At 51.1% G+C, this 21,973-nt stretch overlaps 10 protein-coding genes across 10 annotated transcripts; 7 read left to right on the top strand and 3 right to left on the bottom strand.

The window, feature by feature from the left end:
• Positions 1 to 391: 391 nt before the first annotated feature.
• LAESUDRAFT_213229 (uncharacterized protein) lies at positions 392 to 1,034 on the bottom strand. The gene is made up of 2 exons (XM_040901609.1): positions 1,011 to 1,034; positions 392 to 957 (listed from the first exon to the last, which is right to left on the bottom strand). Exon 2 carries the CDS (start codon positions 758 to 760, stop codon positions 458 to 460), a length of 303 nt encoding a protein of 100 aa, XP_040763488.1. The 5' UTR covers positions 761 to 957; positions 1,011 to 1,034; the 3' UTR covers positions 392 to 457.
• LAESUDRAFT_213232 (uncharacterized protein) lies at positions 717 to 1,527 on the top strand. The gene is made up of 3 exons (XM_040901610.1): positions 717 to 986; positions 1,047 to 1,103; positions 1,160 to 1,527. Exons 1-3 carry the CDS (start codon positions 825 to 827, stop codon positions 1,337 to 1,339), a joined length of 399 nt encoding a protein of 132 aa, XP_040763487.1. The 5' UTR covers positions 717 to 824; the 3' UTR covers positions 1,340 to 1,527.
• A 488-nt stretch (positions 1,528 to 2,015) lies between these two features.
• LAESUDRAFT_726689 (uncharacterized protein) lies at positions 2,016 to 2,732 on the top strand. Its single transcript, XM_040909084.1, has 2 exons — positions 2,016 to 2,299; positions 2,364 to 2,732. The coding sequence occupies exons 1-2, from the start codon at positions 2,138 to 2,140 to the stop codon at positions 2,496 to 2,498; spliced, it is 297 nt and encodes a 98-aa protein (XP_040763486.1). The 5' UTR covers positions 2,016 to 2,137; the 3' UTR covers positions 2,499 to 2,732.
• A 256-nt stretch (positions 2,733 to 2,988) lies between these two features.
• On the top strand, positions 2,989 to 3,761 carry LAESUDRAFT_726688 (uncharacterized protein). The gene is made up of 2 exons (XM_040909083.1): positions 2,989 to 3,272; positions 3,337 to 3,761. The coding sequence occupies exons 1-2, from the start codon at positions 3,111 to 3,113 to the stop codon at positions 3,469 to 3,471; spliced, it is 297 nt and encodes a 98-aa protein (XP_040763485.1). The 5' UTR covers positions 2,989 to 3,110; the 3' UTR covers positions 3,472 to 3,761.
• Positions 3,762 to 3,975: 214 nt separating this feature from the next.
• On the top strand, positions 3,976 to 4,734 carry LAESUDRAFT_813283 (uncharacterized protein). Its single transcript, XM_040914470.1, has 4 exons — positions 3,976 to 4,243; positions 4,314 to 4,370; positions 4,427 to 4,505; positions 4,560 to 4,734. Exons 1-3 carry the CDS (start codon positions 4,004 to 4,006, stop codon positions 4,499 to 4,501), a joined length of 372 nt encoding a protein of 123 aa, XP_040763484.1. The 5' UTR covers positions 3,976 to 4,003; the 3' UTR covers positions 4,502 to 4,505; positions 4,560 to 4,734.
• Positions 4,735 to 5,484: 750 nt separating this feature from the next.
• Positions 5,485 to 6,106, top strand: LAESUDRAFT_726686 (uncharacterized protein). The gene is made up of 2 exons (XM_040909082.1): positions 5,485 to 5,712; positions 5,777 to 6,106. The coding sequence occupies exons 1-2, from the start codon at positions 5,551 to 5,553 to the stop codon at positions 5,849 to 5,851; spliced, it is 237 nt and encodes a 78-aa protein (XP_040763483.1). The 5' UTR covers positions 5,485 to 5,550; the 3' UTR covers positions 5,852 to 6,106.
• Positions 6,107 to 7,240: 1,134 nt separating this feature from the next.
• On the bottom strand, positions 7,241 to 9,139 carry LAESUDRAFT_213016 (NAD(P)-binding protein). The gene is made up of 9 exons (XM_040901608.1): positions 8,623 to 9,139; positions 8,513 to 8,561; positions 8,406 to 8,458; positions 8,339 to 8,355; positions 7,962 to 8,283; positions 7,883 to 7,900; positions 7,752 to 7,827; positions 7,537 to 7,692; positions 7,241 to 7,480 (listed from the first exon to the last, which is right to left on the bottom strand). Exons 1-9 carry the CDS (start codon positions 8,921 to 8,923, stop codon positions 7,459 to 7,461), a joined length of 1,014 nt encoding a protein of 337 aa, XP_040763482.1. The 5' UTR covers positions 8,924 to 9,139; the 3' UTR covers positions 7,241 to 7,458.
• Positions 9,140 to 9,728: 589 nt separating this feature from the next.
• Positions 9,729 to 12,430, top strand: LAESUDRAFT_726679 (DUF300-domain-containing protein). Its single transcript, XM_040909081.1, has 17 exons — positions 9,729 to 10,242; positions 10,309 to 10,349; positions 10,405 to 10,437; positions 10,508 to 10,605; positions 10,657 to 10,664; positions 10,716 to 10,738; positions 10,786 to 10,879; positions 10,932 to 10,961; positions 11,011 to 11,034; positions 11,090 to 11,123; positions 11,192 to 11,306; positions 11,376 to 11,502; positions 11,553 to 11,583; positions 11,639 to 11,703; positions 11,764 to 11,861; positions 11,916 to 11,926; positions 11,989 to 12,430. Exons 1-17 carry the CDS (start codon positions 10,111 to 10,113, stop codon positions 12,342 to 12,344), a joined length of 1,320 nt encoding a protein of 439 aa, XP_040763481.1. The 5' UTR covers positions 9,729 to 10,110; the 3' UTR covers positions 12,345 to 12,430.
• Positions 12,431 to 12,743: 313 nt separating this feature from the next.
• LAESUDRAFT_759977 (uncharacterized protein) lies at positions 12,744 to 14,475 on the top strand (the record flags this gene model as incomplete). The annotated part of the gene is made up of 3 exons (XM_040912666.1): positions 12,744 to 12,807; positions 12,857 to 13,948; positions 14,000 to 14,475. The coding sequence occupies 3 exons, from the start codon at positions 12,744 to 12,746 to the stop codon at positions 14,473 to 14,475; spliced, it is 1,632 nt and encodes a 543-aa protein (XP_040763480.1).
• A 770-nt stretch (positions 14,476 to 15,245) lies between these two features.
• LAESUDRAFT_726677 (uncharacterized protein) lies at positions 15,246 to 19,913 on the bottom strand. Its single transcript, XM_040909080.1, has 22 exons — positions 19,576 to 19,913; positions 19,411 to 19,503; positions 19,047 to 19,359; positions 18,347 to 18,992; positions 18,153 to 18,293; positions 17,967 to 18,098; positions 17,721 to 17,906; positions 17,623 to 17,664; positions 17,447 to 17,559; positions 17,328 to 17,392; positions 17,147 to 17,268; positions 17,058 to 17,093; positions 16,956 to 17,013; positions 16,723 to 16,909; positions 16,099 to 16,659; positions 15,942 to 16,044; positions 15,865 to 15,889; positions 15,773 to 15,808; positions 15,701 to 15,719; positions 15,563 to 15,646; positions 15,444 to 15,507; positions 15,246 to 15,393 (listed from the first exon to the last, which is right to left on the bottom strand). The coding sequence occupies exons 1-22, from the start codon at positions 19,844 to 19,846 to the stop codon at positions 15,358 to 15,360; spliced, it is 3,333 nt and encodes a 1,110-aa protein (XP_040763479.1). The 5' UTR covers positions 19,847 to 19,913; the 3' UTR covers positions 15,246 to 15,357.
• Positions 19,914 to 21,973: the final 2,060 nt, after the last annotated feature.

Genomic DNA, 21,973 nt, shown 5'->3' with positions numbered 1-21,973 from the left:
TGGCGCATGCGCGGCAGCTTCAGCATTCTCTTCCGTATCTGTTGATGAGTTTGTTGCCGATGTAGTGATGTGAGGAGCGTTCCTCGTTTTCCTCGGGCCGTTCTCCATCTCCTGTGGAGTGTTATATATTGTTGGTGGCGGTAGTTTCGACATCGGAGAGGCAAGAGCATTGCCCGTAGGTGGCTGCTAATGATCTTGAGGAGAGATGACAAAATATATGTCCAGAATACTCAAAGAGAAAAAAAAGACCTCGAGCAGAGAGATGAAATATGAACTTGTTGCCGATATCACGGACGCCCCATTACCACGATCATGTGATCGTGTGCGCCAACTCCACAAACCTATGAGCTGTTGGATTCTGTTTGAATAGCTGCAGCCAGGAGTTTTTTCCGTTGAGCATATCCATCGCCAAACGAGCACTTGCGTCTATCGAAATCGGTATAGAGCTTCCTACTGCTCAAGCACATGTGCAACCGCTGACAAAGCCAGCACACCAACCTGTATCGCGCATGCCATACCGCCCACTCGTGCGCACGCGGCAAATATTGATGCTTTTCATGACTGGTACCATCTCGTCATATGCAACCCACCTTCGAAGAGGCATTGAAATACAACGATTCAAATCAATGGCATCACGGCGCGAGGCGTTGCCACATTGATCATTGGCCCAGAACACGCTTCTTTCCTCTAGATCTCGTGCTCCTCCCACGCACGCGGCCGTGCTACGTGCCTCACCCCAGCTTGAACATCCTCTCTTCATCCACCATCAGCACAGGCTAAACCTTCGTTGAACGACCTGCCAGTGCTTTGTGCCGATAAGGAACATGGCCTCCCCGATCAAGCTGAATGTCACGGTAAACGTCAGCAACGTGCACGATATGATCGTCACGCAGGCGAGACCACCAGCGCGACAATCTTCGAGCTCTGCTCGTTCTACTGCCGCGAAGGCATCCAATTCTGCGAAGAAGGTTACATCTAAGCCTACGGTGAGCAGAGATGGTCGAGCCAACCTATATTAGTGGACTAAGAAGGACCACCGAACGTAGGCTAAGAAGCCCGCCGCAGCCAAGGGATCAGTTCCTGCCAAAGCTACGTCGTCTCAGGTGAGTCATAGAACCATGCGTGCACATCGTATTCACACTTTTATCGTGTAATTCAGCCCAAAAAGCTGGCCGCTGCTAAGACCGCTGCGAAGACCGCTGCGAAGGGAACAGCAAAGGGGGCTGCGAAGGCAACGACAAAGGAAGCCGCGAAGGGAACGGCAAAAGGGGCCGCGAAGGGAACGGCAAAGGCAGCCGCGAAGGAGACGACTAAGGTCACGGTGAAATCGGAGCGTTGAAAGGACTATTTCGTGTGGGTTATTCTACGTGCAATGTGCGAGCAGGAGGCGCCTATGACGGTTATCCGGAAATCGAGCGTGATCGCACGGGAGGCCTTCGAACCAGCCGGCGGGCAATATCAATAACGAGTTGGGTGTAGATCTCCGGCCCTCAGTTTTGTGCATACTGCGGAGCCGTGTTTCACGCTGCCTGAACACCATGAGGATTAACAAGCAATACATAACTGCAGCGCTTGTGTTCAACTGACAGCTGTTTACGGAACTCATTCGTGCGATGTGCACTTGGCTACGCAAGCAGCACCTGCGTTGATCGTAGTGAGCTGCTGCTTGGCTAAGGTCATATCCAGCTTTGATACATTAACACTGACGATTTCGATGGACCTGATGGACATCCTGAACTCTGTTTCAGGAGGTTGCACGAGCCGCAATACAAATACAGGCGATTTCAGAAGGTTCTGGTATTTTATCAATCTGCCGCCTCCACAATGCCGAGATATTCACACTAAGTCACAGAACAGACCATTCCGCTGTCAAATAACGTACGGGTTCGGGCCTTTGTTCTCGCCGGTAAACAGCATTCCCAGTGCGAGGTGTTTCCATCTTGAGAGACCAGACCGCGATATGCACGTTGAAGAAAACGTCTCCTCGGCTTCTTTCCTCTCGTGCTCCTCACATGCGGCAGTATTTCGGCAGATAAAGGATGTGCATCACCCCAGCAGCAGCCCTCTCTTCATCCCCCATAAGCACAAGCTAAATCCTCGCTGAACGTTCAGCCAGCACTTGAGGTCGATAAGAAACATGTCCTCGTTCTGCCTGAATGTCACCGTGAGCCTCCCTAATGTGCGCACTTCGACCGTCACGCAGACGATAACTGCAACTGCAACGTCAACATCCACCGATACCGATACCCCTCCTACGACGGAGAAGACATCCGATTCTGTGAAGAAGGTCACGCCTACGGTGAGCACAGATAGCCGTGCCAACCTATACGAGTGGACCAAGGGCTTAACAACGATCGATGTAGGTTAACAAGTCCATTGCAGTCAAAGCCCCCGCCAAAACTCCGGCCGCGAAGGAAATGGCGATATCGAAGCCCACTGCAGTCAAAGCCGCTGCCAAAATCCCGGCCGCGAAGGAAATGGCGATGTCGAGGCTTTGAAGGACTATTCCGCATGGGATATCCTACGCGCGGCCTGTGAGCAGTGCAGACGCTGAATCGGAGTGCTAGAGTAATGGGGTTGATGTCCAAAATATCGAAAAGGGAAGGAGTTTTCGGACGTATAGGCGCATATGCCGCATTGTAAAGGGGTACACTTTGTTGAACAAAGTAGCAGGGTACGAATGGTCGCTTTTCGTAATTTACTTCTCTAGTTTAGAACCCGACGACGCGCTGACTTGTCATTCCGGGGTATTGAGAGCTCGGAGAGGGCATCATCAATGCGTGCAGGGCGCCTACTAGTATGACTGACGGTCGGCCACCCACAGAACAGACCATTCCGCTGTCAAAGAGCATGCGGCTTCAGGCCTTTGTTCTCGCCGGCGAACAGCGTTCCCAGAGGAGGCGTTGCCATTATGAGGGATCAGAACGCGACGTGCACGTTGAGCTGAAAGCGCCTCCTCGGCTTCTTTCCTCTCGTGCTCCTCACATGCAGCAGTGTTGCCGCAGATAAAGGATGTGCCTCACCCCAACAACATTCCTCTCTTCATCCACCATCGGTACAGGCTAAGTCCTCGCTGAACGTCCTGCCAGCGCTTGACGTCAATAAGAAACATGGCCTCGTTCAAGGTGGATGTCACCATAAACCTCCCTAACGTGCGCACTACGACCGTCACGCAGACGATAACTGCGACTGCAACGGCAACATCCACCGATACCGATACACATCCTACGACCGAGAAGACATCTGATTATGTGAAGAAGGTTATGCCTACGGTGAGTACAGATGGCCGTGCCAACCTATACGAGTGGACCAAGGGCTGAACAACTACCGATGTAGGTTAAGAAGCCTACTGAAGTCAAGGCCGCTGCTAACACTGCGTCCCCGAAGGAAATGGCGATGTCGAGGCCCACTGCGGCCAAAGCCGCTGCTAAAACTCCGGCCGCGAAGGAAATGGCGATGTCGAGGCTTTAAAGGACTATTCTGCATGAATGATCCTACGCGCAGTCTGCGAGCAGTGCAGAAGCTGAATCGGAGCGTCAGAGTCATGGATTTGATGTCAAAATATTGAAAAGGGAGGCAATCTGAAGTATAGGCACATATGCCACATTGTCAAGGCATAGACTTTGTTGGGCAGGGTAGCAGGGTACGAACCATCACTTATTGTAATTGTCTTTTTGGTTTAGAACCCGTCGACGCATTTGCTTGTCATTCCGGGTACTGAGAACTCAGCCTAGAGGGCATCATGGTGCCTCAGAACAGACCATTTCTCTGTCAAAGTGCGTGCAGGAACTCAGCCTAGAGGGCATCATGGGGCCTCAGAACAGACCATTTCTCTGTCAAAGTGCGTGCAGCTTCCCCTTGTTGTCGCGGTGGCCGGCATGCCCAGTGTGAGGCGCTGCTATCTTTAGGAACCAAAACGCGGCATGCACGTTGAAGAAAGCGCCTCGGCGGGCTTCTTTCCTCTCGTGCTCCTCACATGCGGCAGTGTTTCGGCAGATAAAGGATGTGCCTCACCCCAGCAACATTCTTCCCTTCATCCACCATCAGCACAAGTCCTGCCGGTACCTTGATGTCGATAAGGAACATGGCCTTCCCGTTCAAGCTGAATGTCACCGTGAACGTCAGTAACGTGCACAATACGACCGTCACGCAGGCAAGAACACCAGCGGGACAATCCTCCTCTACTCATCCAACGACCACGAAGACATCCGATTCTGTAAAGAAAGCTGCATCTACGCCTAGGGTGAGCATAGATGGCCCAGCCAACCTACATGAGTGGACCAAGGAAGAGGCTGAACAACCACTGGCCGTAGGCTAAGAAGCCCACTGCAGTCAAAGGCTCGGTTCCTGTCAAAGCGGCATCGTCTCAGGTGAGGCATAGAGCCGTGCGTGCATTTCATATTCGGGAGTTTATTGTGTTCTTCAGGCCAAAAGGCCGGCCGGTGCCAAGACGCCGGCCGCGAACGAGGCAGCGAAGGGGGCTGCGAAGTCGAAGCACTAACAGAGTATGTTGTTATTCTACCTGCGAGCGGCGCAGAAGCTGAGTTGACACGATACAGTGATGATGTCGATGTTAACATTACCGAATGGGAGGGAATCTGACGTACGGACGCATTCGCCGTATTGTCACGGCGTACAATTTGTTGGATAGGCCAACAAGGCACGAACCGCCTCTTTTCGTAATATCATTCTCGAGTCTTGAATCCGATGATCCATTGACTTATCGTTCCGGTACAAAGTTTAAGAACGCCAGGAACAACGCGTGCATTCCCCGGTGATGAAGGTGATCGCATGAAAAGCCTTCAAACCAGTCAGCATGGAATATTAAGAACAATTTTGCATGAATGAGGTTTCCGGCTCTCAAACCTGCACAGCCGTGTTGGGCGCTGTCTAAACAAAACGAGGATCCAGAAGCAATACATAACTGCAGCGGGGTCCGTGTTCAACCGACATCCGCTTGTGGAACTCATTCGGGCGATATGCACTTGGCTGCGCGAGCAGCACCGCATTCGCGATGTGCGTCAGTCAGAGTTGCGCGGCGACCTGTGTTGATCGTAACGAGCTGAGGCTGCTGGGCTAAGATCATACCTAGCGGACTGATACGTCAAGACTAATGATTTTGAAGTAGCTGGTGGACGTCCTGAGCTCTGTTTCAGGAGGTTGCACGAGCCGCAATACAAATACAGATGCTTCAGAAGATGATCTTGATGTCTCATCAATCTGCCACTTTCACAATGCTGGGAGAACCTCAGTCAGCCCACAGAACAGACCATTCCGTTGTGAAAGGGCGTACGGCTTCGGGCCTTTGTTCTCGCCGGTGAACAGCATTCCCAGTGTCGGAAACGTTGCCATCTTGAGGGACCAGACCGCGATATGCACGTTGAAGAAAGCGTCTCCTCGGCTTCTTTCATCTCCTGCTGCTCACATGCGGCAGTATTTCGGCAGATAAAGGATGTGCCTCGCCCCAACAACATTCCTCTCTTCATCCACCGTCAGCACAAGCTAAATCCTCGCTGAACGTCCTGCCAGCGCTTGACGCCGATAAGAAACATGTCCTCGTTCAACCTGAATGTCACCGTGAACCTCCGTTCCGTGCGCAATACGACCGTCACGCAGACGATAACTGCAACGGCAACGGGAACATCCACTGATACCGATACTCCTCCTACGCCGGAGAAGACATCCGATTCTGTGAAGAAGGTTATGCCTACGGTGAGTACAGATGGCCGTGCCAACCTAGACGAGTGGACTAAGGGCTGAATAACTACCGATGTAGGGTAAAAAGCCCACTGCAGTCAAAGTCGTCGCCAAGACTCCGGCTCCGAAGGAAATGGCGATGTCGAAGCTTTAAAGGACTATTCTGCACGAATTATTCTACGCGCAGCCTGCGAGCAGTAAGAGGCTGAATTGGACCGCCAGAGTCATGGAATTGATGTCCAAAATATCGAAAAGGGAGGAAATCTGGTGTGTAGGCGCGTACTACGCTGCATTGTCAAGGCGTACACTTTGTTGGATAGGGCAGCAGAGTACAAACCGTCACTTTTTGTAATTTTCTTCTCTGGTTTAGAACCAGACGACGCGTTGACTTGTCAGACTCATTCCGGACATTGACTCAGAGAAGTCATCATCAACGCTTGCAGCGTGCCTTAGTATGACGGTCAGCCACCCACAGAACAGACCATTCAGCTGTCAAAGGACGTACGGCTTTCGTTTGTTCTCGCCGGTGAACAGCATTCCCAGTCCGAGGCGTTGCCATTATGAGGGACCAAAACGCGACATGCACGTTGAAGAAAGCGCCTCCTCGGCTTCTTTCATCTCCTGCTGCTCACATGCGGCAGTATTTCGGCAGATAAAGGATGTGCATCACCCCAGCAGCAGCCCTCTCTTCATCCCCCATAAGCACAAGCTAAATCCTCGCTGAACGTCTTGCTAGCGCTTGAGATCGATAAGAAACATGTCCTCGTTCAAGCTGGGTGTCACCGCCGTGAACCTCATCAACGTGCGCAATACGACCGTCACGCAGACGATAACTGCAGCGGCAACGGGAGCATCCACCAAAGCACATCCTAAGATCACGAGGACATCCGATTCTGTGAGGAAGGTTAACCTACACCTACGGTCAGCATCGATGGCCGAGCCAACCTACATAAGTGGACCAAGGAAGGGCTGAACCGTAACCACTGACCGTAGGCTAAGAAAATAAACCCACTGCAGTCAAAGGCTCGGTTCCTGTCAAAGCGGCATCGTCTCCGGTGAGGTGTAGAGCCGTGCGTGTATTTCTTATTCTCAGATTAATCAGTGTGTTCTTTAGGCCAAAAAAAAAACAGGCCAAAAAACTGGCCGCAAAGGGGACGGCAAAGGGAACTGCGAAGTCGAAGAACTAATAAATTCTTTTGTTATTCTACCTGCGAGCAGCGCAGAAGCTGAATTGGCACAGTGGAGTCATGGTGTTGATGTAAACATACCCGAAAGGGAGGGAATCTGACGTATAGACGGGTACGCTGCGTTGTCACGACGTAAGATTTGTTGGATAGGGCAGCAGGGTACGAACCGTCTCTTTTCGTAGATTTATTTTCGAGCCTTGAGTCCGACGATCATTGACATGTCATTCGACGACATCGAGAGCTGAGAAGGGGCATCATCAACGCGTGCAGGGTGCTATGGCGGTCAGCCGGAAATCGAAGGCGATTGCACGAGAAATCTTCAAACCAGCCAGCAGGCAACATCAATAACGACTTGGATGAGACTTCCGGCTCTCAGTGGCGTGCCTCCCGCACAGCAGTGTTAGTAGCTGCGTGCACAAAACGAGGATCCAGAAGCACTACATAACCGCAGAGCTGCTTGGCTAAGGCCATACCTGGCGAATTTATACATCAAGACCGACGATTTCGAAGTGGTTTATGAGGTTACACGAGCCGCAATACAAATACAGACGCTTCAAAAGACCTTGATATCTCATCAATCTGCCACCTTCAAAATGCTAAGAGAACCTCAGTCAGCCCACAGAACAGACGTTTCCGCTGTCAAAGGACGTACAGCTTCCCTTTGTTCTCGCCAGTGAATAGCATGCCCAGCGCCTTCGGCGCGTTCTCCAGACCATTGACGATATGATATTGCTGTTTCAACTTCCCTTGCTTCATCAGTTCCGCCAGATACTGTTTGCCTTCGGCTAAGCGCGGGAGATAGTCGATTCTGCAGAATGACGACGCGTGGGAGAGGTGTCGGCTGAACGTGGTGGCGTTAGTACTTACAAACTGAATCCCTCCATCTTGGCACGCTTCATGCGCAGCTGGACGTGGTTCGTAAGCGGCTTGAGCTGCGTCGAGTCTATCATGGACAATTTATCAAGACAGCACGGTCGGTGAAACGTGAAGATGCTTACTGTACTCAGAAATGCTTCCTGTATCATCGCATAGAGGAGTTGTCAGTCAATGAGGACGAGAGGCGTGGACTCATCTTACCGCACAACACGACACGCGCATGCGTGTTCATCAGCGTCAGTGCAAAGTCGAGCATATCTCCGCCGACATTGTCAAAGAACAAATCGAAGCCGCCAATCTCTTTGGCGAGGGCCTCGTGGAATGTCGGGCTCTTGTAGTTGAACGCCTTGGTCACGCCGACCGTCTTCTCGAGATATTCGCACTTAGCCTGCGAGCCCGCAATGCCGTAGACTTTGGCGCCTTTCGCAAGACCGAGCTGGCAGACGAGCGATCCGGTGGCCCCTGCGGCAGCGGAGACGAGCAGAGTCTCGCCGGCCTGGATTTTGCCGACATCTATGAGACCCTGGATCGAGCGCTGTGAGTAGGTTGGCCCGGTGACGCAATAACGTTCGACACACGAAGTAAGCAGTGAGCCCTGTGCACGGTTTGTGAGCATAGCTCCGAAACAAGAGCTAAAACACAAACCGATATGGCCCAGGGCTCCTAACGCGTCGACAATATTAGCGTCATCTGGTACACTTGACAAAGCTCAGGAAGTGTCTGCTAGTGAGCACATTTTTGTGACAACCTACACGACCTTGGTGAACTGTTCGGCATCAGCTACGACATACTCCGTCCATCCTACGTTTCTTCATCAGCGACTGCACTTTGTAGGCCAAGAGTGCATAGACAGATCGCTCACCGACAAATCCGCTAACGATGTCACCCGGGACAAGAGGGCTGTTCTTGCCGGACTCGACAACAGTGCCGACCCCTATGCACCGGACGGGTTCGCCTATCTGCGTCGGCGTGGTAAATGACTTTATATCGTCGAGCAGCATGCGCAGCGCAGGATCAACGGAGAGATATTGGATGCGTATGAGGACTTGGCCATCTCCAGGCTTAAGGTCAAAAGGCAGGGTTTCCTGTCGAAAGGTGGACGAATCCACGGGCCCTGTGGGTCTCTGTACGAGGATGATACGGTTGTAGTGCGACGGAGTCATCTTATTTGCTGATGGATATTGCGGAGGAGTTCAAGAGGAAGATGCTTCGTGATGTTAACGTTGGGCGAGGACACATCAGGTAGATTTATAGGACTCCCGCAGCGACCAGTGAGTCAGCCTGAGATTTCCCGGGTCGGCCGCTGATTAACGTCTTTGCTGGTTGCCGAGCGAACACATCATACTCTCCTGCGGCTTGCAGGCTGCCGCATCAGTGGCCCAAACAACGCGTCATCTACGGCTTTGATCAGACGCTGGCCAAGAAAAATGCTCGACATTGCTGTGCTTTTTGTTAATAAAGCGTCATAAAATACGATACGACTTGGCCAGAGTCAAAAAAAAAAGCACGTTGATTGATCACCTGGAACCCCAACTCCCTGTTTCGCGATGTCCAATTTGACGGCTCTACATCGCAGCATTCTCAGTCCGATCATGATCAGCTAAGGAATTATTCGTTAGTATAGCCATATTTGCACTATCGTGGTACACAATGAACACTTGGAAGCAACAATGCGAGATATGACGCAGCGCAAGTCGTGCACAAGTGATTATTGCAGTGGACGCTGCGTGGCTAGTAAAATGTGATCGAAAGTTTACGGTGTTCAACAACAATACATACTAGCGGCACTGTGAATCAGAAACGCATTCTCTGGCGGAGAAACTTTCAGTTTCATGCAGCAGTAACAAACCACTGGTGGGTCGAAGCGCATATATGAAAGCTTTTGTAGTAAGTGCATCTGTGCGACTTGCGTTCGGCGCCAAAATCTGAGATCTACTATCCCGTCTTCGGTTACGGTGGCTGCCTGCACTTTGCTCTCGTACACTGACCGTGGCCGTACCCAGCGGTTCCATTGCGACTAAGCGAACTCTCGGCTACGCTCGCTTGCTGTGTTCACTGCTCACCTCGCCACCGGCAAGCCTGGGTCGGCAGTTTTCTCCAGTCTTCGCTAGTTTCAGCCGCTGCGCAGCATCGGATTTAGTGCTTCTTGCAGCGGGCTGCGACAACAAGGCAGCGCTCCTTCAAACCTGTGCTACACCCTCTTTGCTCTCGATTTTATCTTTGCGATCTGCGCTGGGCTCATATTCAAGCGTCTTGTTCGACCCACATCCCCCTTGACGACGAACACTTTGTTATTCAGCCACTCTCCGCTCAGGTCGATTACAAGATACTCGTTGATTAGCCGCAGTAAATGGTGAACTCAACGTTATGCCCATCCGACAACAGCGAGACGGTGGAGCAGGATAGTTTCTGGAGCAACAATGGCATCGATTGGGATGCGCACCGAGTAGGCTGGCTCATTGCTGGCGTCTGTGCAGTGGTTGTACGTCTTTTCTTTGCGAATAGAGTGGCTGTGCAAAGTTCACCGGAATAAACGCGCGTTCATCAGACGGTTCTGCTCACCGTGATCAACGTGCTGCAACATGCTAGGTGAGAACCCTTGAGTTTGATCCCCGTGGTGACAGGCTGATGTCGGGCTTCGCAGACATTATACCAATCCTGGGGAGCAGCGTCAGATGTACGGCTCCTCCCTCATTTCCTCTTTGCGCTCCCATTGATTCTTTTGGGATGATGATGATTTGCCACAGCCTCCGGGTCCTGTACATGCCTGCTGTGTATGCTGTGATATCCTTCTTCTCGTACCGATACTTCCGAAGCTACACATACTACTCGCTCATTGAATCTGGTGCGTTGTGTGACTTCAGCGCTTCTACCTGATTCTTAATTCCATTACCAGCGTATGAGGTGTGTGATGATCGTAGATGAAGGCCAGTAGGAGCCTGACCAGACGCCCAGTCCGTAACCCTTAGCGCCTTCCTGTGGGTACCTCATCTCTACCCCCACACGCCTATCTGACAATCGCTAGACTCCTACTCATTGAGTACGTTGCTGCAACGACGAAAGACCACAATGTCGACAACGCAATATCAAGTAAGGAGAAGAAAAAACTGCCTCTTCCGGTTTGTCTTCAACTCTCCGCGACCGCTACTATCGTTGCTTATGAAATGTTAGTTTTGTTGCTTGAGATACAGACCGACCAAGGTATGTATTGAGCGAGTGTGAATGTCTCATTGCTCACCTCGGCGCGTAGGCCTACTTCATGTATACCCTCAAGGTAGTCTCGTTGTCTGGTACGTATGAAAATATAGCCTACTCACCGCGATATACAGTGGTCTGTTCTCCAATATGTGATCATTAGGCCGCGTGAGTTGCCACAGCACGTGGTCGACAAGTTTACTTCGTTGATGCTCAGTATCTCGCCGGTGTCGTAGTAATATCGATTGTCGGCATCATCTGTCAAGCAGAGGGTGTCCTATGCGAATCTGGATCTTGGAGTTTCAAGACTGCGAATGCGTATCTCGAGGTGGTTGATGGCGTCAGTATAACGTATGCATTCTGAGCTTTCTGTCCCAACTGCCTAGCCTCATGCGTGTCAACTTGAATACAACTTCTCAGCATCGCTCTGTACGGCCTTATCATCTTCTATGCTCTCACGAAAGAAGAGTTGCAAGGCAAACGGCCGCTCTCGAAGTTCCTTTCCATCAAACTCATTGTCATGTTCACGTTCTATCAAGGTCTGGTTGTGAGTGCACATTGCTTCTGCGTTAAATGAGAGCGCTTAATTATCTTCAGTTCGATGCACTCGAAGGGAGAGTCATCCATGGTACGTCGTCGCTGGCTTCGAGAGTACACTTTTCATCACACATTCTTTCCATCAGCAACGGAATACTGGACGGAGACGAACATCGCGGACGGTCTGAACGCCCTAGCCACTTGTATTGAAGTGCGTCGGTATTATCATGTGTCCCGTGTTTGTGTTTCGCAAACTGATCTTGAGTAATAGATGGTGTTCTTCTCGGGCTTCATGTTGTGGTCATTTTCCGCATCTGAATACAAGCAGTCGGGTGTGACCACGAGAATTTGGCGGCCACTCTGGGATAGGTGAGTAAATTCTCGACTGTTGAAGCAGCTCCTCACTCACAAACCCTCTCTCAGCATCAACTACAGTAAATAGGCGTCTATCATCGTCTTCACACGTTCCCTTACTAACCATCCCATCTTCTATTAGGCGACTTCGGTGTCGAGATCGTCGGCTCGCTCAAGTTCTTCTGGGACTACATGCGGCACAAGCCGTACACGCGCGGCCCGCGCGTCACCACGGTCGACGCGGACGGCAAGCCGTTCACACGGATGAACTTCGATGAGGCGTTTGGCGTCGCTGCGAACGGCCGCCCGTACACGTCGTACGGAGCTGACGTGGACCTGAGCGACGAGAATATTCGCTTGGCGCCGTATTCGTATGGAAGTCCCGAACAGGCGGTGGCGATCAAGGCTGATGGAATAGAGTCAAGCGAGGGTTTGGTGGAGCCTAGGCCTCTTGACTTGCCGGGGAGGAAATCGTCACGGTCACCAACACTCCGGTGAAGCATCGAGTGTGGCATGTCTGTTCGGAATATGTTTGGATAGTCGACACCCATGTGGGTCCACCGCGGGACTGTGTCTTGATCTGGCGTACAATATGTTTTCTTCATTTTTTTCATCGTTCAATGATTATACCTCTTTTGAAACCAGTACTCAGCAAAGGTTGTGCGACCACGGAACGTTTAGACCGCGTAGTTCGACGAGTTGAATTCTGGACTTTGATGCCAGTTGCCATTTTGGGCGTTGGGCGTGGCTGACATCCTTGTTCGCGGCCGTCGTCGTTGCGATCCTTGTCGCCGCTATTATTCTCGACGTTCTCGCCGCTCTGCGCTCCTTTTTATTGCTCACGCTCCCTGTACAATACTCTCTTTAAGCTATTGCGGCACACCTCTGAACAACAGAATGGCGATTGGTATGAAGAAGATCCGCTCAGGACATGTTCTGCGTTCCAGCAGGAAACGCGACAGTGAGTCCTAGCAGCAGACGTCCAATGGATGTACCTGAAGTCTTTGCAGCCTGCTCTTCTGGAGGATTTTACAAGTCTCCCAGCTCGGGGGATGTCATCTCGTCGACCAGTCAGGTCAACATCACCTGGGATACTTCCTGCTTGAACACGACGGCTGTGGACATATACCTGTTCGCCCCGGACACAGAAACGCCGCGAATACACGCGTGGGAGGGAGTCGACTATGCATTTGGCAGCTATAACACAACATTTCAGCCATCTTGGTGGAATTCAACGTCGAGTGTCCGTCTACAGCTCGAGATTATCGAGTCCGGCGATACCCTCTTCATGGCGACCCTCCCCGCAGGTCCCATCTTCAATATGACCTACAGCGGAAGCCAGAATAGCAGTACCTCTCAAGACAGCTCATCTGAGGCGATCACGAAGGTAGACAACGTCCCATCCACCTCTCATGGACTCTCCGGTGGTAAAACCGCTGCGGCGGTGATCTTGCCACTACTGGTGGTCATCGCCATCGTGGTTGGCGTGTACGTATGGCGAAGTCGGAAGAAAGGCAGGAGCGAGCGGAAGCGGTTCAGCGTTGCGATTGACAAGCGCATGTCGACCATCTCGTCGGAGTGGAAGTCGGTCACTACGGCGGGCGCGACGGCGGCGATTCGGAACAGCATGCATGTGTCCGAGCGCACGTCGACCTCCCCGGAGAACCGCTCGTCGTTTTCGCTCAGCAACATCCGTTCTTCGAGCACATTTGCGGTGGAAAGCGGGCATGCGGGCATCGGCACGCGCGGGGTGCAGATGATGACGGAGAAGCCAAGTTTGGACTTCTCAGCGCCGCACATGGCGCAGGTGCGCCCGAACGTGCGCACGTCGGCGTACAGCGCCGCGGACAGAACATCGCGTGTCTCGCGGGTGTCCTTCGCGCCGGATACGCGTCCGTCCTCAGAATACCGCCGCACGCGGGCATTCCATGCTGACCATGTCCCTCCGCTTCCGGATGCCTACACGCGAGATCCCGGAGAGATGTCGCCCACGCAAACGGAGGGTCCCATGACTTTAACAGTAGACGACATTCGGGCGCGTATGGCTGGTCAGGACGTACCGCCGCGTACGAGCATGGATGCAGTTCTCCCTGCCTTATCTAGTGAGTCCACAACAACGAATACTCTTGCATGTTACTTATGCTCTTCTTTAGTGATGCGTACCGGCAGGTCCAGCGCAGAGGACGAGATGGTTTTCCCTGGCGCTTCCACGTTGCCACCTTCCCAGCACACTACCTTACCCACTGCACCTGAGCCAGTCCACCAGTCCACCGTATCTCCGATCGCGAGCACCATCCCCTATGTCTCTGCAGCGATGTCCCCGGACGCCATGCTTCGTGCCTATGCTGACCAAACGCTACGTTCACCGCCTCCCTCAGCAGCTCTTGCACTGCTTCCGCCCGCTGCAAATCTAGGGAGCGGCACGATGCGTATACTTTACACGCCTGCATCACCTCCAGATGCTGCTGCGCCGCACCCACCCCCGCCGGCTTCACCTGAGTCCCTGTATCCGACTACGCCAGAGCCACGCACGTCTGCCGCGGTCGATGCGCAGAGGCAGAGTTTTGCCACATCTGCGGAGGAAACGCACCTCGGCGAAGAGAATGTGCACTTTGGCACTGCGCAGTAAACTCGGCGGATTTGCCACTGGGTTTCACAAGCAAGCAACCCGTCGTCCCAATCTAACCGATCTGAATTCGATGTACTGTGTATGGTTGTACTTCCGACGCTGAACACATCACGGGACTGTCCACTATTAGTTCTCGACGAACGGTCCCAGCTATCTACGGCGATTATTCTCGTTTCTTTTCTTTTCGGTACAACCTCGTACCTCGATTCTCTCGAATTTGTCTTTGGTCCTCTCTCTGGTACTATGCCTCCTGTCTGTGACCCTGTCCCTTCAGCGGCTGACTCCCATCGTCGATCGCCTCTCACGACGAAGTGCCGCGATTTGCGCTATGGGCCACTCTCACACGTCCTAACATTTATTCTAATATGTCGCTGTGCGTTTGCGTTTGCTTGTTGAGTTATCTGTCAATTATATTCCCGACCTACTGTCTAGCAGAGTCGCTCCTGTGTAAACATATTTCTATCATCGTTGACGATAACAATTCCATTTCCTTCGATTGAGATAAGGGATCGCTCAATGTTCTGATACAGATGATGTTCAGTGCATCTCAGTATGAATGATTGTACTTAACGGACGGTTCTGCAGCCACCGTTCCGCAGCAGAACGACATCGGCGCTGTAATACGCGATGTTGACGCGCAACTGATCCGCACCAACCACGCAGCCTTGACAGTACACTGCTCGACATTCTTTAGTTCTGAGCATACGCTGTATGACCACCCCAGATCTCCCCGGGGCTACTGGGTCCTTTCTTTTGCCCGAGCTGAAGCATTGCTCTGGTCAATAATGTTTCACATATCTCACATCTACATAACGACAGCAATGGTATGAATACACAGAAGTTGTACAGAGGATGGGACATATGCTGGCAAAACAAGGACACTCAGTTCAACGCAAGACGTTCAAGACCTTGAGGGATCTATAGAGCAGATTAGATGAAATCGTCTCCTGAGCTAATTGCTATCTTACCTTCCAACCGTGGGTATTCGCGGCTCTCTTGTATCCTTCGAGAGCCTCGTTCATGTTATAGGCCCTGGTAGCAGACCACAGTGAGCTGGAAATGACGTGCGAACGGTAGGAAGACGAACTGATCCCAGTTACTCGCAAGGCGAGCAGGTCGTGGATCGAGGTTTGATATCGCCAGCTTTATCTGCAGCAAGATCGCGGATATGCTTGCAGCGAAATTAGCTTGCGAGCGTGCCAAGTGGACCAAGGCATGTTTTCACCTGTAGCTTGGTAGCCAGCCTAACGGCACCTTAGTAATTGTAGATGAATTTGCTTTGCGAAATGTAACTCACCATCTGCAGTCAACAGATCCATGCACATCGATCCTCCTGTACAAGTCAAAATGTTTCACTTCGGCAAATATGTGAACAAGCGGGCAACTTACCACCAGTGACATGGCCTCCTCCGCCCTGATTTGTTGATGTTCAGCTAAGCATATATGGCACAAGGAAACTACCTTACACGTATGAAGGGAAGGAACCGCGGTTTCAAGATACGGAAGAAAGGCGGCGCATGCGGATAGCTCGGTGGAAAGCGTATCTCGAATACGATAGAATTGATACCTCTGTCAAATCAGCTTTTAGCAAATTGCCCCACAGCAACTCTTCCGAAAACGAACTGGGCTTCCATGTCCTTCGCGATCGGTAACTCTTTCTCAAACGAATGCAACTCGACAATCCACTGGAAGAGATTATCGCCGATCAGATCAGGAGGCATATACCAGCCGAGCTCCCTCAGGCTCTTCGCTTTTTCTTGTTCGCGGAGCATGGATTTCAACTCCTTCTGCAGCGCCATGGTCGCCTGTGGAGTCGCCTCGCTGGGCGGAGGCAGTAAATGTTCAACAGTCGCGTTGACCCAGGCAGCATCGTGAACCCAGTCGTCCGCATTGGTGGGCTCTTCGCATACTGCAGGATCCGGAGCGACCGCTTGATAATCAAATACTCTCATGTCGTCTTCATCGAAGAGGTCCATTGCATCGGATTGCTCTTGCTGACGGACCTCGAGAAGCTTCACGAGCTTGTAAGAGGGATCTGGAATGCGAATCGACGCCGTGGACATAGTGATGGGATGACGTGGATCCAAGGGGACAAATGGGATCACTTCCTGCTCAACTTCCGTCTCAGTATTATCCTCTGGAACCTCCTCGGTGTTTGAAGCCGATTTTACAAGGAGATAACGGCTGAGAGATCGAGCGCTCTGCAGTTATAATCTTGCTGCAAATCACTCGAGATCCGTGACGTACCACATAATCCATTCGGTATCCTTCACGACGAAAAATGGGTTTGTCCTGACAAACTGTTGTGGAAGGTTCACGATTTCTGCCAGAGCACAGCACTGCTGAGCACCGATCGAACTGTTCGACCAACACGACGTGCTCGTCCTGGCATACGTTTGCATCGAGAGAGATCCTTCCTTTGAAAAGTACACGCCTGTGCACCATTAGCCTGCGCAACGATAAATCACATCCTAACGTACCGTCACCGTACGCCCGACCGTTAGCAATAGTCTTATACCATAGGCCATGGCGGATGATCTGCGAGACTTAGCTGGAACACATCAGCGACAGAGTCGACTCACTGAATGCCAATTCTTCAGCGGAGAGCCATGGAAAGCCTGTTACAAACATAATTAGATTGCCTGTGAAAAGCCGCAGGTGTAATACGAACGTAGAGCGCAGGATAGTCTAAGGCGTTGGGATCCTGGTTCTGGGCCGCCTTCAACGCAGTCTTGAATCGGGCTTCTACATCAGGAGCTCCTATGCTGAAGCGAAACTGTCTCCAAGTAGAATCTAGAAGCAGTCCACAAATTGTGTTAGCTGAAAATGCGGCCAGATCGGACGTCACGCACCGATGCCCTGGATGCAATCCACAGGGCTTAGCTCCTCCACATGAGCTGTGCATGATGCAATACACCTGTTTGTCATCAGTAATGCTGATTCGCTCAAAACAATCGGGGTAACACTGTACCACCGAAGCACCAGCCAAGCGGCACTAGGGGTCTGGGGGTTCATGTCGTGAAGCCTCGGCTTCGCCTTACCAATGGTATCATGTTTATCTAGAAACTTCTTTACATCCGCAATCTACAGGCAGAAATCACGATCTGTGCCGGCACTGAGATCAAAGGAATAAGTGACAGGACGTACTGGAGGCAAAGTCTGTATGAGGTTCGCTATGGCTGACTGCATCTGTTGGAGAGGTCAGTCGACCGCATCGACAAGCATGATATGCAGAACTGCTGTACCTGTGGTAGAGTCAAAGTGTCGAAGTCGCAAAGGCTATCGGGCTCGCCCGTCGGTGCGCCTCCGGGGTTGGCCACTCGAAGACCCATTCCGATGGGCAAGGGATTATCAAGTGCCCCTTCCCGCGCTGCCACGAAGGCTAACGAGACAAGAAGGTCGACAACCTCGGGGTTGGCACGAATCTCGTACTGCGGCGAATGGTGTAAGCGAGTTTGCAGGAACTTATGGTCTAAGCTCAGAAGACGGACCTCAAGCGACAGACCACGATTCAGGAAGTAGTATTGGTAAGTACAGAGCCTCGAGTCACAGACGTATGGCTTCAACGTTTCGTACTCTGTGTTCAGCCTATCATGACACACAATGCAGTAGCGAGAACAAAGCTTGACCATATCTCAGCGTTCGACATTAAGGCGGAGCCAAGCTTGCCCACGCACCATCAGTCGACGAATTAGATAGCAGAATGCCAACAAGGGCAGGTTGATGTGTCCGTCAGACTGACCAGAGAGAAGTGGATCCGGAGGTAGATTGTAGCTTTGTTGCAAAACCGCCTCTTGTTCGTCAGCTGCTCGTACATGCTGGAGTGTCGCATCAGTTGCTGATCCACAATCCAACACTCGAGAAACATTACCATCCAGACAAAATTTAAGGCATCCTCTGGCCTTTGCTGCATCTTCTCAGCTTGCCAGCATAGCATTTCTGCGCCTGCCCATCCTAGGTCATACTTCAGCCGTAGCTGCATGACACGGAGGAAATAGTCATTCATTAGCGACTCGAGCGATGCGCTCAGACTGAATGACTGGAAAGTTGACGGATCGGGCTGTGGCTCCTCGTCGTTGTTTTCAGAGGCGTCGTCGCCATCATATGATACAGGAGCACCAACAGCAGAAGCGGTTTGTGCTTTTGAATTTGATTTGAGGTTTTGAACCTCTTGTTTCATTCTGAACACGCGTACTGCATCCATGGCGTCCTGCTTCGTGGGCTTGTAGTTGGGAGTGAGTCCGACCCGGAACTGCAAGATGGCATCTCGCATAGAAGCTTCTGGGTGCAGGATGCCATCACGCTCGAGAACGGGATAAGTGCCTCGCATACCCGAAATGAGCATTGTCAGGTGCTGGCTCTGGGATAGCAACCGACGGTCCCATGCCATCAACGCACGAGCAGGAATGTCTCGGGTGAGCGCGACCACTGGCAGCGAGACAGAAAGTATAAACTCGTCTGTCCCGAAGGAAATGTAGCCAGGCCGATAATTCCAGACGATCATCTCATTGAAATCTCTGAGCAGAGAGAATCACGGATCATTGCATAAGATGAAAATGTTGAAAACTCACCGTTGCATGAGATTCATGTCGATATTGCTCTTGTTCTTGGCTGTGATACCGAGATTGTCCTCCGAGTAAGTGTCATAATCTTCAAATATTCCATCTACGTCTTCTTCTTCATCTTGATCCTCTTCTTCGTCGACTGAGTGTGGTTCTCTATTCAAAATCTTAGCAAAGGTGGTAAGAAGCCCGTCTAATGTGTGCCTAAGGCTAAGGGCTCCCTGGCGTGGGATTTCATCAATTGCTTCCTTGAATTGTTCGGGAACGGGTTCATCTGATGAATAACAGAACAGCACATGGTCGCTAGGGTACTCAGATGTGTCTGAAAAACGGTTCTGACTACATACTCTAACCAAGCGATGGCATCACGTACCGGATACTAGGAAGTTCAGCGAAAGAACATGCACACCACCGGTTCGCGAAACGCGACAGTTGAATGTCCCTTCCTCCTCTCCGAGTTGTATATCTGCATATGCCGTTATACAAACTCGCCATATGACGAGAGCTGCTACTCATCGTTGGCCAAATGCTGACATACCAGTGAGCCTCAAGCCCCTATGTTCGATAGATGCCCTCTGCACAGCCTCTAGATCTGCCAGAAACCTCTTTCGCCCTCTCAAATTGGTACTCTTTGAAGTAACGCCGAAGTCGCTCGGATCTCCCGCTGCTGCCATACTTGGATGTTCAGAAATCGATGGAGATGGTGGCGACGGTATGGAAAACGTGTAATCCGCCATCCTCTGGTGCTTCGCACCTTTCTGTGGCTCTTTATCCGAACCGCCGGAAACACGAGGCCTCTTTGAGGACATTGTACCGCACTATGTAAACACGATACGACGGTGATTCCCAGTACGAGGGTGGGCGTTCATCCCAAGATGTAGTGCGGTACTGCAATGCCACGCGCGCGCCACGCAGCAACTCCCGAATCCCGAAGCGCCACCACGTGACCGCGACGCATCGGTGGCTTCAAGTTATCACACCGCAGACATGAAGCGATTTGCACATGTGGCAAATGCTTAGCAAATGTCAACAAGTTTTTTGCCTTTGTGATCTCAATTTGCTATGGTTCCTTCCCACATTCTGTATTAAGTATTTGCATATAATATGTTGGAGGCAGAAATTTAAATCATGAAATGACACCATTTTCAAACTCACCAAATACATTTAGAATTTGAGTGCTGTTGAATGTAATCATACATTTTTGAATTCCAAACCATCACATGTATAAAATACCCAGTAGCAGATGAAGGTGTAATTACGAATGACTTTCATTGTAGTAATCTTGGTTAGAATGACTTCAGTAGGGAAGTAGAATGTAGGCATAATTACACCTTTGTCTGCTACTGGGTATTTTATACATGTGATGGTTTGGAATTCAAAAATGTATGATTACATTCAACAGCACTCAGTTTTTAAATGTATTTGATGAGTTTGAAAATAGTGTCATTTCTTGAAATATATGATTTTAAATTTCTGCCTCCAACATATTATATGCAAATACTTAATATGGAATGTAGGAAGGAACCATAGCAAATTGAGATCACAAAGACAAAAAACCTGTCGACATTTGCTAAGCATTTGCCACGTGTGCAAAACGCTTCATGTCTGCGGTGTCACTTGGTTGAAGAGGCGCTGGGCACCGGTTCCAAATGACACGAAAACTCAATCACAGTAGCAGAAGATGCGGTGTGTATCACTTATGTGAACGTAGCTCTATATTACATCTCTGCAGCCTCATGTTGGTGAACAGCAACAATGCAGGCAAGAGCCAACTAGGATGAATCACTTAAAGAAACGAACGACATTGAGCATTATCGTAAAATGATGAATACATGTTGCAGATACGGGAAGCTGTCCCAGACTTCTTCCATGTCATCTCGAGACCCGCCCAGACGTTGGGCCCTCGTTCTGTTGCCGTACACGGCCTACAGCAGGGTAAGTCTCTGATCCGCCACGTTATGAAACATCGCTGACTGTGTGGGTGCATGCATTGTCGAAAACAGGGTTGAGGCATCCATCATCTGAGAAGAACCATCACCAGTGAGGGCAGCTCCAGCGAGTGCAGGACATGGTGCGGATGTCGTCGAATGAGAAACTGCGGTCTTTGTGCTTTCTCCTTGCAGTGAGTGCCTTACCGATAATCACTGATGGTGTATGAGCAAATACCGCGACGGCTGAGAAGATGTGTGGGGTATGCCGACACGATTGCATCAGCGGAGATCACGTTCATGATGATGGTCGATCAGAAGAAGCATAGTGGGTAGAAGGCCAATTCGTTGTGGCTACGCATAAGATCGACGCAGATGTTTGGTCCGGTGATTCGAGCCATACGGTCCATTCCCTGTTTCAACCAGGGGTATGTTGAAATATCAAGCCTAGTATACTTAAGTATGGACTTATCAGCTGATATTTCCTTTTATGTACTTATCGAGCATTAGCGCCCGTAAGAGTTTTCACCCGCTTTGCTTGTTCTGCGGGCTTCAGTCCTTCTATCATCAAGGAGCTGAAGCCTATGAGTACCGATACTGTCCTGCATGAATGCAGCTTACATACTAATGTATCGTAGTTGACTCTAGGTACATACTACTAATATAGTCCTTCTATCATCAAGGAGCTGAAGCCTTTGACTCTAGCGTGTGTCCTCCTGTCCACTCCTTTTCCATCCGTTTACAGGTTATGAGCCCCACCGGCCACTACGAGATGTCGCTCAGCAATCATGAATCATCAGTCAGGATCCCCTGCCTTGCGGAAGATGGATCAAACTGGGTGCTCTATAAGGAGCAACTCAGGTCCGCCGTGACGGCAAAGAAGCTGGCGCGATATCTCGATGGCCGTGACAAGGAGCCTACTGCACCCACGGCTCCAGGGGTGGATTCCGATGCAGATGAGGCATACGCGGATGCATACAACACATGGGCAGCCGGACATGAGGTGAT

Source organism: Laetiporus sulphureus (genome assembly GCF_001632365.1).
Source record: "Laetiporus sulphureus 93-53 unplaced genomic scaffold LAESUscaffold_24, whole genome shotgun sequence".
Taxonomy (NCBI): domain Eukaryota; kingdom Fungi; phylum Basidiomycota; class Agaricomycetes; order Polyporales; family Laetiporaceae; genus Laetiporus; species Laetiporus sulphureus.
Note: the sequence above shows the minus strand (reverse complement) of the source record. Positions and strands in the feature narration are given on the sequence as shown.